This window comes from Heloderma suspectum, chromosome 4, assembly GCF_057233095.1.
Source record: "Heloderma suspectum isolate Gila_16-S chromosome 4, 16-S_ref, whole genome shotgun sequence".
NCBI classification, from domain to species: domain Eukaryota; kingdom Metazoa; phylum Chordata; class Lepidosauria; order Squamata; family Helodermatidae; genus Heloderma; species Heloderma suspectum.
In genome coordinates this window covers 171193436-171208489 of record NC_139461.1, presented here as the reverse complement: position 1 = coordinate 171208489, position 15054 = coordinate 171193436, and the positions used below count along the sequence as shown (strand labels likewise).

The 15054-nt window shown below is 49.6% G+C and overlaps 1 protein-coding gene across 2 annotated transcripts in view; it reads left to right on the top strand.

The window, feature by feature from the left end:
• The window catches only part of LOC146347748 (ADAMTS-like protein 2), a 42772-nt gene that overhangs the window by 1935 nt on the left and 25783 nt on the right, over positions 1 to 15054 (top strand). For both annotated transcript variants that reach the window (XM_084851268.1, XM_084851269.1), the window contains exons 2-4: positions 2361 to 2503; positions 4679 to 4754; positions 14772 to 14874. In XM_084851268.1, the coding sequence (XP_084707394.1) occupies positions 2361 to 2503; positions 4679 to 4754; positions 14772 to 14874 (322 nt within the window). The remainder of the gene's footprint in view (positions 1 to 2360; positions 2504 to 4678; positions 4755 to 14771; positions 14875 to 15054) is intronic.

Below are 15054 nucleotides of genomic sequence, written 5' to 3'. Positions count from 1 at the left end.
GCCCTGTTTCTCAGAGGCCTACAAGGAACCCTCTGCTATTTCCTCACCGTGAATAGCCGGAGGGACACATCTTTCTATGCATCCAGGACAGGAAGGATCATTACCCCCTCCCAAATGAGGCCTAGGTCGCAACGTTCTCCTCTGCGTCTGTCCCCCAAGCTCCTGGAAGCTGAGGAGACGTATTATTTTCTGAATTGAAATTGGACACACATTTATCTCTTACACCACACAACATTTCCTTTGCTCTGGATCTTGCCTTCCTACAGTGCCCACACTGAGATGTAGCAGAGCTATTGACCCGCAAAGGGAAGTAATCCCCTGCATCTCTGTGTGAGTTGCTGTGGTGGATGTGCCTCTTGAGTGGGAGGAGGCACGCTCACAGCATTGACTCACATAGAGACACAGCGGGTGACCTCCTCTGTGAGTGGGTAATTCTGATGCAACTCCACATCATGTGAGATTGGAATGCTCAGTCACTCTTGATGGAGGGACACAGCAGAATTACCTGCTCTTATGGGAAACTGTGACTCACCCAGAGACTCACAGGATCCTCTAATTATTTGTTTTTCAAAAACACCCACCCTGGTGAATCTTTTCAAGGTGCACAGTGTGCCTTCAGGACTGTGCTGTGCTATAGCCCACTATGGCCATACTCTCATTCCATTATAAACACGTGTTTATTACACATTCAGTATTGTCTGACACAATGGAGCTTTGGGGGAAGGAGATGTGATCCCATTATAAACATGTGTTTATTACACATTCAGTATTGTCTGACACAATGGAGCTTGTGGGGAAGGAGATGTGAGCCAGGATCTTGAAAGATAGAAGACCCAAAACAAACACATTTGGGTTTGGGGAAAGATTTGGAGCTGCTTCACACTTCATTTGACAACCAGAGTACACCAGCATTCATCACACTAAATGCATAAAGAGGGAAGGGAGATGTTTATCTTCAAAATACTCAGGGACATGTGGGCAGGAACAGCGATTGGTTGTGACTCCTTGGTGCATGTCTAGTGTGTTTGAAGACAAAACACCCACTTCAGGTGGGTGGGTGTGTTTCCAAACAGTGATGGAACATTGGTAAATCCCAGTTGCTGTGTGCTCTTGGAGGGATTAAGAAGGCGGGTTTAGTGAAGTCCGGGTTACCCATCCAGCTCCCATCTTGCTTTGTTGATAATATCTTGTCCACGGAACCTGTGACAAGCCCATGCAGATAACCAGACTACCATGGGGGAAGCATCCTCATCTCAGGGTGGCTTGGTTGTCTGTATCTTCCTGCCAAGTGGTATGGAGGGGCTTGCCACATGTAAAGTGCATCAGGCAATCTGTATGGGTTCAATATTACTGGTGCAAATGGCCATGAAAGAACAGGTTGAGAGTGCCGGTGCAGTATTATGGAATTCTAGAAAAACCATTCCACCTACAAGTGGATTGGAACAACAAGCATTATGGGAGTTCCAGCAAAGGACAATCTGTTTTTACCATTCTTCAGTAAAGGGCTACACATCTTCTCTGCGCCCTGGCCACCCTGCATTCGTGGCTTGACGGCCGATTTTGGCTGTCTAGCCATGGGACTTTGAAGCGTGGGGGGGAGGCCGGGTGACGCATAGGAAGCGTCGTGCTGGCACTTCTCCCCACCCATCCCCAGGAACGCCCCCTTTTGCCCAAGTCTACGCTGCTCTTCTGAGCCCGGAGCCCAGGGACGATCCATGTCGCCTACGAGGCAGCAGGAGAGGGGGTGGGGAGGCAGTTTTCCAGGAATCAACCTCAGAGCGCAGGCTCTGAGGTTGGTTCCCAAAAATCAAACAATCCTATGGCTGTCTAACCACTGTCTAGCAGCCATAGGATTGCACCCTTATTTATTTATTTACAACATTTATATACTACTCTATATCTAAACAGATTCTGGAGCCCTGAAAAATAAAAGATGAAAGGAATAAAACACCATATTAAAAGTTTTTAAAAACAATACCAATAAAAGCTGTGGCTGGTCAATTGAGTAAGGCTTGTTGAAATAAAGATGTCTTCAGCAGGCGCCAAAAACAGCACAATTTTGATGCCTGCCTGACCTCCAGAGGCAGGGAGTTCCACAGAAAGGGAGCCACCACAGTGAAGGCTCTGCTCCGGTAGACTCCAACCTGGTTATAGGTCCTTGTGGAACCACCAGGAACATCCCATCTGTTGACCTCAGTGACTGGGCAGGTTGATAAAGGAGAAGGCCCTCTGGTCCAAAGTTGTTCAGGGCTTTATACACTAGCAGTAAAACTTTAAACCTGGCATGGTAGCGAATAGGCAGCCCAGTTAATTGGGGTGGGCCTGGAGTTCTCAAGCTAACCATTCCCTGTTTCTGTCAGGACAGTAGTGAGGCAGCAGAAGGAGCTGGAGCCTGGAACGAAGAGGTTACCAAGTGGTGGGGGGAATGGAGCTCCTGGTCCACATGCTCCCGCACCTGTGGAGGGGGTGTGATGTCCCGGGAGAGGCACTGCTTACGGCAGCGGTAAGTAACCAAGCAAGGCCAGCTGATGTCAACAGTAGACAAAATAGCTGAAGCAGCTGATGTTACATCTGCAGCAAAGTCAGCAGTAAAGAAGAAGAAGAAATAAATGGCAGGTAGCAGAGGTTCTTACGAAAGTCACACTTCTCTCCCTTTGGCCCAGTTTCTAATTCCATTTCTTGATTCTTAGTTTGCACCCCTTCTCCTCTTCATGCCATTGGATTCCCCTGGGCCCCACAGGCTTCTGTGTTCATCTTCCCGAGGTATGGCAACTAACATCCTGAGCTAGTTCCCTAATTGAAGGGAAGTGGGGGTTGGGGGGAAGTGGCAGGGGGCGGTTGCACAAAGATGGTGACCAGTTTCATTCTTATGAATTCCAGCATCCTCTCTCTTCCTCAGCTCGCCCACTCAAATTTCCATCCAGTTGGCCTGCAAGGGCTATGCAGAAGCCCCTACCGCCACTCCAAAAAGTTGGATGAGACCCCATGGAGAGGCACCTCTTTTAACCTGCTGCTCCCGACCCCACGATTCTAATGAGAACTGGCATCCGAGAGCTCCCTATGTGATGCTTGTCTCCCCCCGCTCCTTTCTATTCTGCATGAACGTACTTCTGAGCAGAGGAAGCCTGAACAAGGCCCCCTTCCTTTCCTCTTTCCTTCTGTCAGAAGGAGCGGGGGGCAGCAGGAGAAAATGTCTCCTTTTCTGGCTGCATAATTAGGGTCCGGATATACTGAGGTGCCTTCCATCTGGAGATGGCAGTGATTCTCCAACATACTTTGAAATAAATTGTGCTGTTGACAAGGCACACCAGTGTCTCTTTAAAAACACACACACACACACACACACAAAACAGCCCTATGACTTATAGTTCCAGTCACCCCATCTTCAAAAAAAGAAGTGTGTGTGTGTGTCTCTCTCTCTGTCCTCATATATATATATATATATATATATATATATATATAAATAGGTGTGGGTGTGTGCATGCGCCAGAGTGTTTAGATGACAGCATGTAATAACAGTATTAGCTAAGGGGAGGAGGGAATACTCCATGTCTCAGATACATTAAAATAGGGGTGTGCAACTTGTGGCCCTCTAGACGTTTTGGCCTACAATTCCCATGATCTCTCACCATTGGCTATGCTGGCTAGGCTGATGGCAGTTGTAGGCCAAAACAGCTGAGGGGCCACAAATTGCCCACCCCAGCATTAAAAGAAGACACACAAAATAAGATTCTTAAGGAGCTTTCTGTCCTTCCAGTCAGTTGATGGTTTACCTCAGGCCTCCAGGCAGCTTCCTCACTTGAGATTGGGGAGCTGCCTCCTCACCATAGGCCAGAGTTCTAGGCCCTCTAATAGCGGTTGTGTTAGAAATGTATTTTGGGGGAGGCGTGGGGGTTCTAGACTAAGGGGGTCTTGTTTTGATAAAGTGGGGTCAGGCAGTACTTAGGCTGCAATCCTATACTCTCTTCCGTGGGAGTCAGCTCCTTTGAAATCAGTGGGGCTTCTTTCTGAGCAGACACGCATGGGATTGCACTGTTAGTATCTGGAAAACGCCAGGCTGGTGCGTCTAAAAGATGCCTCCTCTGCTTTGGAAGCCCTGAGTTACGCTTAATCTCATATGCATGTGTGCTGCCTAATGTTTCTTAATGCTGAGGAAGCAGCACTCGGCACATGTTCAGAGACATTCTGAACATGTTCCAGGATTGAAAACGGGTTTCAGGGCTTCAGTCTGGTGAGTTCTGGCTCACATTTAAGTCCTGAGGCTAACTCTGCCCACCCACCCCCATCCATCCAGTGGAGGCTGGTGGCTCTGATGTCAGTGGAGCAGTGCATCTGCTCCGGCTTCACCCGTGGATAGCTCCTTTAGAGTTCTGACTGAAACCCAGAGCGGATTCACTGCCCCAGTGACACCAAAGCCACCGGCCTCTACTGCATCCATCTCAGTTTTGGAGTGAAACACTTCTCCTCTCTCCTGCTTTGTTATATCCATGTACGATAGCACTGGCGAACTCATAAAGAAGGGCAGCAGAAGTTATTATGGGTGTGGCAATGGGGGTTTCATACCCTGTATAGAAGGAGAGCTCACGGGCCCCCTGAGCCTCTTGAGGCAGAAAGTCGTCTGGAAGCCTTGTGGATGGAAGTCATTCCATCCGCAAGAAAGCTTCTCTTTTCTTTGCAGCCTACATGTATCTCAGGGGACAAACAGCAGCATGTGCATGGGTCAGTCCAAGCACTACCAACTGTGCCAGCAACAGGTAAGATCAGCTCTCATATTTTATTTATTTATTTATTTGTTAAATTTATATCCCACCTTTTTGCCTCTTGTAAAGGATCCCAAGGCAGCGTACCTGATCTTCGTCTCCATTTTATCCTCACAATGACCTTGTGAGATAGGTTAGGCTGAGACTCAGTGACTAGCCCAAATTCACCCAGTGAGCTTCATGGCAGAGTGGGGACTGCAACCTGGGGTTTCCCAGTCCCAGTTCAGCACTCTAACCACTAGACTACATTGGCTCTCATAGATTTTTATTGAAACCCTAAAGGATTACTTGTTCTTTCTGTGGGCTACCATGAGCATTAAATAAAGCATGAGTTCAACTAGCAATTGGTTGGGTATTCAGCCTTGGCAGAATTTGATAACATGTAATTGGGGTTGCCAGGTTGTAGCTCAGAGACGCTACTTACAGCTGCTTACACTTCACTGTTGGAAGATCTAGCAGTAACCATTCCCAGCCTTCCAGGGGAAACAAAGGAACAGTAAAGACAGCTCCTGGTTGGGTACAGGCTGCTTCTCAAATTCCCCATTCCCTTAGTCAATGCAAAGGAATATGGGGTAACCCAGTATTTCTTAAAACCTTTTGAGCTCAGCCCCGGTGTGTCTAAATGTACTGGGGCTTCCCCACATCCAAGTCGCAACCATCTGTTCACTAAGCATGTACAGAGATCTTTGTATGTGGCTGTGCGGGGGATGCAGGTTTGTGTAAGGATAGTGTGGGACAGGGATATTAATGAAGATTGTTTAGCAGGAGCACTTAAGCCCCCCCTTTCTGTCTCTTCCATCACCCCGCAGCTCCAGCCCCACTTGCTTATCCATCAAGTCCATCTTCAGAGTAAGCGGGGGATTAGCACTGCCTTTCTGCCTGGGGTCTAGCATTCCGGCTCCTGCCTATACATGTCATGGCCTCCTACGGCAGGGCAGGGGCTGTCCCCACAGATCATTTTATTTAAAAAGACAGCCAGAACCACCTCTGATATTGGCGGGGGGGGGGGGGAGTCCATCAAGCCCTCCTGAGTGAATTCTAGCTGCCATCAAGCCAGCTGCCTGTTCGAAGACCTGTGTGGCGGGAGCAGCCCTGACCTCTAACCCAGACGGGGGGAAAGGTTCTTTCCCCACCACCGAAGCCCAGAGACAGCCAGAACCTGAGTAGATCTCAGACGCAAGGCGAGGGAATCTATTCCTTCCCAGGTGGAAGATTTACATGTGGAGTCCACCCCTGCAGAGACTGTAAGCAACTTTACTCAAACACGTTTGTAAGCTGCCTAGAAGACCTAAATGGATATAGACCACAGTGCTTTTCCACCTGTTTGAGAATTCAGGAGCAAACTCTGCTTCATTTCTCAGCATGGGAGCACAGCAAAGAGAAAAAGCATTTGTTTAATCCTCACTGCAATGACCGTTCAGAAATAAAATATTTTATTTCATTTTGGCCTTCCCACCCTTCCTGTAAGGAGCTCAAGGTGGTATGCATGGTCCCTGTCCCCTTTTATCCTCACAATAACACTGTGGGGTAGTTTAGATTGAGTGACAGTGACTTCTCCAAGGTCACCCTGTAAGCTCTGTAGCTGAGAAGGGATTTGAGCCTAGGGCTGCCTTTACACTAAAGAGCCCCCCTGCCGCGGTGTCATGTTTCCCTTTGCCCTTGCCATAAAATTTCGAAAGCCAAATCAAAACACAGACAAGAGACTTCAATTCCAAGGCTTTTTAAGCCACTTAATTCAATGGGTCATTCAGATGCTAATTGTCAGTGACCCACAGTCTACAAAGGAAATACCTTCAGGGAGTTCAAAGGAAAACTACGAAAGTTGCCCACCATTTGAGGAGCAGGTGAGCTTGCTGTCCTAACTTAAGGGGTGGGTGGGGATCTGCCTCTATCTCGTGAGGACTCTAAGCGCAGCTGTTCCCGCCGGGCCAATCGGGCAGATTGCCTAAGCTCTGCCCCTGCCATTTCTCTCTTGTCTCTGCGTCTGGCATCTAAGAATTCAGGCTCTACCAGCCCCCCTTCTCCCTGTTCGCTACCTCTCACACGGGATGGGTGAAGAGGGGCCCTCTCCATCCAGCTGTGCCTTTGAAGCTTGAGGAGTAGGCCTATCCATCTCTGTCCAGGCCCGGGAAATGTCCTCCCCTACGTTTTGCGGTTCCTCTTCAGACTCTGAGCTATTCTACCAATCGCTGCACTCAGGGGAAACCTTGACATCATCCCTGCCCCATGAGGCCCCTCCCCCATGCTTCCCCTCTGGGATCCTGGGCTTGTGGGGGTACTGTCGGTGGAAACGGCGTAGCAGCAAAGGGGCATGCAAATGTTCAGCCAGTTCACACGAACATTCGTCTGGGCCATACCCCTTCCAGTCCACTAAGTATTGCAGACGCCCTCAGAAAAGGTGCCCGAACCAGGTGGACAACCAGACCCAGTCCCCAACTTGCAGGGGCGGCCCGGGCTGGTGACATCTATCTGCAGTTTCTTTATTTGCTGCTTTCGCCTGTTTGATGTAGTCCCGTAAGAGGTGGTGCACAGAGTGCAATTCCTCCAAAAATTCATGGGCTGTGGGCACCAAGGCAGGGCCGAGTGAGGAGGGGAATGCCTTGGGATGGTACCCAAAATTGGCAAAGAAACAAGTTTGGCGGGTGGAGGCATGGCAAGTATTGTTGTATGCAAATTCTGCCATAGGCAGCAGGGAACACCAGTTTTCTTGTTGGTAGTTTCCATAACAGCGTAAGTATTGTTCCAGCCTGCCCATCTGTCTGGGGGTGGTGAGCCGAGGAAAGGCTGAGTGTAACATTGAGCAAGCAACTCCCATCAGAAATGAGCCGTGAATCGGGCCCCCCAATCCAAAATAAACCCCTCCAGCCAGCCGTGCAGCCGAAAAACGTGACAAAAAGAGTTCTGCTGTCTCCCTGGCCGTAGGCAGCCCTGAGCTTGGGGTGAAGTGAGCCATCTTAGAAAACAAGTCCTCTACCACCAGAATGGTGGTCTTACCTTGCAAGAGGGGCAAGTCAGTGATGAAGTCCAGGGGGAGCAGCTTCCAAGGGCCCGAGGGTGTAGGCAGGGGGTGGAGTAAGCCAGTGGGTTTGCCTGAGGGGTCTTTAGCTCGTTGACAGGTATCACAAGAGGTGACATAGGTCTTGACATCCCAACACACTCGGGGCCACCAAAAATCTCGCATAACTCCATGTAAGGTCTAGGAGAAGCCAAAATGCCCAGCGGTGGGGGAGTCGTGGCACTGTTGGAGGACTCTTTCTCAGAGGCGTTTGGAAGGCACATAAACCCTATGTGAGTGGTAAAGCAGTCCACCTTGCAAAGAGAAGGGGGTAGACCTGGGGGCGCTAGTTGCTTGTCCTAGTTTCTCCACCTTTTCATGGACAAAAGTATCCCGGGCTTGGTCGGTGCGAAGGAGCTCTGTCCAAGAGTGAGGTTCCACAGCAGCTGCAAGACTTTGGGCAGGGGGGAGATCAGGGCAGGGGAGCGGCTCTCCTCACCTCCTGGCTATAGGTCTGGCTTACAGGAGAGTGCGTCCGCCTGTTGGTTGTCGGTGGCTTTCATGTGGTGGATCTTTGGTTAAATTGTGAAAAAAATAAAGACCACCTAATCTGATGCTGACTTAAGGCTTGGGCTGTCCGGAGATGTTCCAGATTACGATGGTCAGTTCTTACTTCGACTGGGTGCTGTGCCTCTTCCAGAAGATGACGCCACATCTCTAAGGCAGACTCGATGGTTAACAGTTCCTTCTCCCAGATAGTATAATTCCGCTCAGACACATTTAATTTCCCGGACTGGTAAGCACAAGGCTGCAGCTCACCTCCTGCGAGTCCTGGCTGGAAAAGTACGGCCCCCACTGCAAAGTCAGTGGCGTCTGTTCGCACTACAAAAGGCTTCCCTGGGTCAGGGTGTAAAAGGATCAGCTCTGAGCTAAATAGCCTTTTCAGCTCTTCAAAAGACTGTTGGGCAGAGGCAGTCCAGTGAAAGGGAGATTTCTTGCCTTTAAGGAGATCTGTGAGAGGAGTTGTCAGTCTTGCATAGCTGGGCAGGAACTTTCTGTAAAAATTGGCAAACCCCAGGAAACATTTCAAGTCCTTCTTTGTGGATGGAGCTTGCTAGGAGAGGACAGCTTGGACCTTTGCAGGATCCGTCTTGATGCCTTCTGCTGAAATAATGTAACCCATGTAGTCCAGGGATGTCAAGTCAAAAGCACATTTCTCCAGCTTGACAAAGAGACAGTGTTTCCGGAGGCACTGTAGGACAGCTTCCACATGATGTTGATGTGAGTGGAGGTCCAAAGAAAATATAAGTAAATCATCTAAATAAATGATAAGAAAAGTGTCCAAATAGTCCTGGAAGATGGCATTCATAAAACGCGAAAAAGTAGATGAAGCGGATGCTAGGCCGAATGGCATGACTAAGTATTCATATGATCCATATTGTGTTCCAAAACAGGTCTTCCACTCATTCCCCTCCTGGATGTGAATCAAATTATAGATGCCACGCAGGTCCAATTTAGTGAAAATGTTGGCTCACCCCAGGCACTTGAGCATCTCAGGGATTAGGGGGAGGGGGTATTTGTCAGGGATAGTAATGGCATTGAGGTTTCTGTAGTCATGGAGCTCCCCCAATTTCTTCTTCATTAACATTTTAGGAGCGCTGGAAGGGGAAGTGGAGGGGCGAATGAAACCGTGCCACAGGTTAGTGTCCCAAAACTCCCACAGAGCTCGGAGTTCTGACTCTGACATAGAGTACAGTCGGCTGGCCGGGATGGTAGCTCCTGGGATCAGGTTAATGGCACAATCGTAGGGGCAGTGGGGGGGCAGACGGTCAGCCTCTTTCTTGTCGAAAACATGCCGGAAAGCCGCATACTTTTCTGGTAGGATCACTGGAGCAGAAGAAATGCTTGGGGAAGACGAGGAGGGAGAGGAAAGGGTTAAGGCCTGAGCTGGGGCCCTCTTCACTCCCGGGAAGCAATGCCGTTGGCAGTAGGGGGAGGAGAACTGCAGAGAACTGGGGACACTTGATGAAGCCCCCAAGAGATCTGAGGATTGTGTTTAGAGAGCCCGGATATGCCCAGCACAATTGGGTATTGGGGCACCTTGGCCAGGTGAAATTGAATCTGCTCAATGTGCCCCTGTGTATGTAGGGTGACTGGAGTTGTAATCCGAGTGACTGCTCCGGACAAGAGAGGACAGCCGTCGATAGTCTCCACTTTCAAGGGGGTAGGGAGGAGCAGAGCAGGAATGTTGCGTTGGCGAGCAAACATTTTGTCCGTGAAACTAGTAGTAGCCCCAGAGTCCACCAGCGCCATGACATCTCCCCCGCCTCCACTGAGAAGAATGGAGGCGCACAGGCAGCAGCAGATGGGACGGGTGGGGTGAACGTGTGGAAGGCAGATCCCCGTTGTGGATGGTGCCTCGTCACTGGAGGCCCCCAACAGACTTGGGGGGTGGCCTAGTCAGGCTTGGGGGGCAGGAGGTGGGGAGGGGGGTGGGACCGTCGGTCAGGAATGGCAGTATCTCACAAAGTGACCCTTCTTTCCACACCTGAAGCACCGCCACTCAGCGCGCCACCGCTCCAGTTCTTCCAGCAATAGTGTGGATCAGGTTGTTCCTAGTTGCATGGGGGTCTCCTCTGCCCCTGCGGCAGGGCTGCAGGGGGGAGGGGGCAGCAGCTGCGGGGCGGGGAGGAGGGATATCCCAGCTAACAGAGCCCTTCTTGGCTTGACAGCGCCCTTCCAGCCGCTTGTCAATCTGCAGACACAATTGGATGAGTTCCGCCAGCGTCGGTGGACGTGGAGCCCACACTAGCTCATCTAAGATCTTGTCATTCAAGCCATCCAAAAATTGGGCCAATGGAGCTGTATCATTCCATTGTAAATCCTGCATCAGCAAGTGAAAAGTGGTCACAGAGCTGGAAACTGAGTCCTTGCCCTGCTTGAGGCGGTGGATATCCTGAGTCGCCATCTCCGCATGAAGGGGGTCACCAGAAGGTCCCCCCATAGCAGTCAGGAAGCCTTGGTAGTCTGCCAGAAGGGGGTCATTAGCGAGGAGAAGCGCTGAAGCCCATTTAGCAGCCACGCCTGAAAGCAGGTTAATGATAAACTCCACATGAATCTGGTCCGTCTGGAAATCCTCTGGCCCGAGGCGCATATACAGTTCCGATTGGGCGCAGAAAATTTGAAATAGTCCCTTGTCACCAGCAAACTTCTCAGGCAGCGCCACTGGGCATTTTCAACGGGGAGGGATTGGGGGCAGTGGGGGTTGAGCAGCCACTTGTAAGGCTTGCACCACACCCGTCAAATGATTGACTTGATCACAAAGAGCCTGGTTCTCCTGCGTCCATGTGTTCAAAGCCTGTTCCATGGCGCTGTCTCAAGCGCGGTCAGTGAAAAACGAAAAAAACATGAAGAGAGGAGAGAAGAAGAAAAAAAAAGAGAACAGTGGGCAAGCTGTCACGTTTCCCTTTGCCCCTGCCATAAAACTTCGAAAGCCAAATCAAAACATAGACAAGAGACTTCAATTCCAAGGCTTTTTAAGCCACTGAATTCAGTGGGTCATTCAGGTGCTAATTGTCAGTGACCCACAGTCTACAAAGGAAATACCTTCAGGGAGTTCAAAGGAAAACTACGAAAGTTGCCCACTGTTTGAGGAGCAGGCGAGCTTGCTGTCCTAACTTAAGGGGTGGGTGGGGATCTATCTACCTCTATCTCGTGAGGACTCTAAGCGCAGCTGTTCCCGCCGGGCCAATCGGGCAGATCGCCTAAGCTCTGCCCCTGTCATTTCTCTCTTGTCTCTGCATTTGGCGTCTAAGAATTCAGGCTCTACCAGCCCCCCTTCTCCCTGTTCGCTACCTCTCACACGGGATGGGTGAAGAGGGGCCCTTTCCATCCAGCTGTGCCTTTGAAGCTTGAGGAGTAGGCCTATCCATCTCTGTCCAGGCCTGGGAAATGTCCTCCCCCATGTTTTGTGGTTCCTCCTCAGACAATCGCTGTGCTCAGGGGCAACCTTGACATGTCCTTATCACGGGCTCCCAGACAGCAACCACATGAGAGGGGAAACTTTTAATTTTCAAGGTTCCGTAGAACACAATGAAACCGCACCATCTAGTGGCTGTTTCAATGACGTTACATTCCGACTTTAAAAAATGGTTCATTATTTCCAGATGTTTGGGGGCCAAAATAATCAGGAAATACCTCTGGATGTGCCCTGGAGGTTAATGATGTCAGGAAAAGGACCTGCAAACCTCCATGACTGAGCAATCTCAATAGCAGGATACGTGCTCCGTGTGAAGGAGCCCTAAGTCTCCCCAGTAAAACTTCAACACTTCAGCCCTGCTTTCCCCAATCTGGTGCCTTCCAGATGTGTTGGACTGCAATTCCCATCATTCCTAGGAATGATGGGAGTTGGAGTTCACACATCTGGAAGGCACCAGGTTGGGGGAGGCTACTGTAGCCACTACATGACACAGCCTCTGAAATTAATACAACAGATAACAGCTGTTTTAAAATGTGGGTGAGAGATTGCAACCTGGAATGTCAGGCAGCAAAATGAAGTGGTGCAGTCTTGAGGTTGCTGGTAGAGTGGACTGAACCACTTCAGATTGCAGATAGCATTTTTTTTAATGTGCCCCCTCCCCAAAATAAAAAAGACTCCTTGCCAGAAGAATATTAGCACTGTAAGGAGAAAGGTTTTAACCCAGGTTCCTGTCTACTATGCCAGTTTTCTACTACCCTGAGTTTTTTTTTTTTAATCATGTGTAGAAATGTTATCCTCTACCTGGCTTCTAAAGTAGTGCAGCCCGTCATACCAATTCAGGATTCTGTCCCATAAGCTAAGCTGAGCGTTGTGATTGCAATGGAAGGCTGGGAATACATGCTTCTAAATACAATTAAAATGGAAATATCATCTAATTCCCACCCTATTCCATTGCTTGTGCAGATCCAGCTTTTACCTTGAGTGTTGTCAAGGCAGTGGGAGATTGTGCATCTGCCGTCAGTTCCTGCCCTTTCTACGGATGTCAGAGAATTCCATGGCAGATCTCGGTGAGGCCGAATGCCAGTGCGTTTGTCCCCCGCAAAATCTGTCGTGGAACGAAGCCCCCGCTCCCCCAACCCACGAAAGGCGTGCGAAACGGAGCACTTACCTGCTTCCATCCGCGCTGCTTTGCGAATGGCGGCCGTCCTGCGGCCGCCATTCGCTTCATCTTTGTAGCCATGATAGGCTATGTAAATACTCATGTAGCCTATCACGGCTAACACAGGGATGCCATTTGCGTCCCTGCGGAGGCTGTGATAGGCTATGTAAGTATTTACGTAGCCTATCATGGCAGGGGGGAAAAGCCCCCAGCGTACGCAAATGGCGGTGGCTTTTTCCCCCTGCCGTGATAGGCTACGTAAATATTTATGTAGCCTATCACGGCTCAATACAGGGATGCAAATGGCCATTTGCGTCCCTGCAGGGCTGCCCAGCAGCCAGATGTCCGGCTGCAGGCAGCCGGAGCCGGCCAGGCAGGATTCTGGGGGGGAGGACCGAAGCGCCTCCCCCCCACCGCGGATTGCCCGGCACGGAGCCAGGTAGGTGTTTTATACATCCCTCTTTCCTTCCTGGGTCCATCCATTCACCCTCCTCCCTCATCTGCTGTGGGGAAATATTAAAATCCCACTTGATGCAGCACACGGAGAAGGAGGGCAAGCAGAAGGACGATGGAAGGGACAGACAGGAAGCACCGAGGTTCATCACACGAGGCTGCAATCCCACACCCTTACTGGGGCTTTCTGCTTCTGGATTCTTTGTGGTATTACGACCAGCAGCTGTACATGGGCAGACATGTGATTTGAATCAAGGAAAGTCCTTCCTCGGCTAGTTCTATATGTTTCTCTGTGTTTCATTTTAAAGCCACTAGATGGTGCTGTGATAATAGCACTTTGCCGTCATTACACACAGCCGATAGAATGGATTAGCATCCTTCTTGCTTTATCTCTGATCTTTTCGGAAGTGGGATAAAGGGGGGAAAGCACAGGAGACATCCTGGAGGTTGACGGCATCATGCAAAGGACCCGCAAACTTCCATGAGTGACTGATCAAGAGTGAGCAATAAATTGTTGATGTAGCAATGCTCACAGTGACTGCACAGATATCCCATGATGTCTTTAATATTAAAGATAAAATCATTTTGGGTTGCAGAGCCCTTTTTAGAAAGGTAAGAGCAAGCACACTAGAAGTAAAGCAAACTGAACTAGTTAGAAATGGGCAAAATAAATACATTCAAAGTTTCTAAACAACTGAGGGTCGAACGAGAAGAGACATCATTCTCACAATTAGCTGTTGCATGAATGCTTTTAAAAAGTAAATAGCAAGTGCAGGGCCCCCAATTCAGATCAGGACACTAGTGTGGGTATAGGACAGGGGTGCAGAACCTCAGGACCAGTGGCCAAATCCAGTCCTCTGCAGTTTCCCCAGAGGGCCACCCCCCCCCCATTTCCTCCAACCACTGATCGGTGATTTCCCACCTTTTATATAGCTTTTTCCCTAAAAGGTTGAAATGCCTCTCCTGAGGCTTAGTTACTGGCAGTAAAAGCTTTATTACCTAACATGTGCTGGTCCAATCTGGATTGCTCCCCCCCCACACACACTATTTGCATTGGAAGTAAAGCTTCCATTGGTGCGAATGTGAGCTTTTCTTCCAATGCTAATGGCAGGTGTCTGATCCAGATTGGGACTATAGTGGGTGGCAAAGAGTTAAAGCCACCCCGACCCTCCCACACCAGGGTCCCAATCCAGATTAAGTCTCCCCACCCACCAACACCTGCTATTTAGTTTTTAAAAGCCGTTCATGCAATTGCTAACTGTGTGAATAGCATCTCATCTAGTTTGGTCCTGAATCTTGGTATTTTATCTGGAAATCTTAAAATCCTTTTGCTCTTTTGCAAATACTGTGTGAACAATCCTGGGCCCTGGGGCTGCCTTGTATCAAGAGGAACAGGTGAAAAGCTTCAGTTTCTTTTCTCTCCAGCTTTGCCCTGCCAACACAGCCAGCTTCAAGCAGCATCAGTGTGCCAGTTTTGATGCCAAGGCCTTTGGGAAGCACTATTATCACTGGATGCCCCTTTATCCAGGTTTGTCTTTGCTAAATTACTCATCAGAAGCTGCAGAATATCAAGGGATGAGGACGTGAAAGCACTTGCAAGTCCTTGTTGGAGTTTTATTCCTTGAGGACAGCCACCTTAAACTCCTCTCAATACTAACATGCATTGTGGCACGAGCTTTCATGGACTAAAGCCCATTGTGTTAGATAC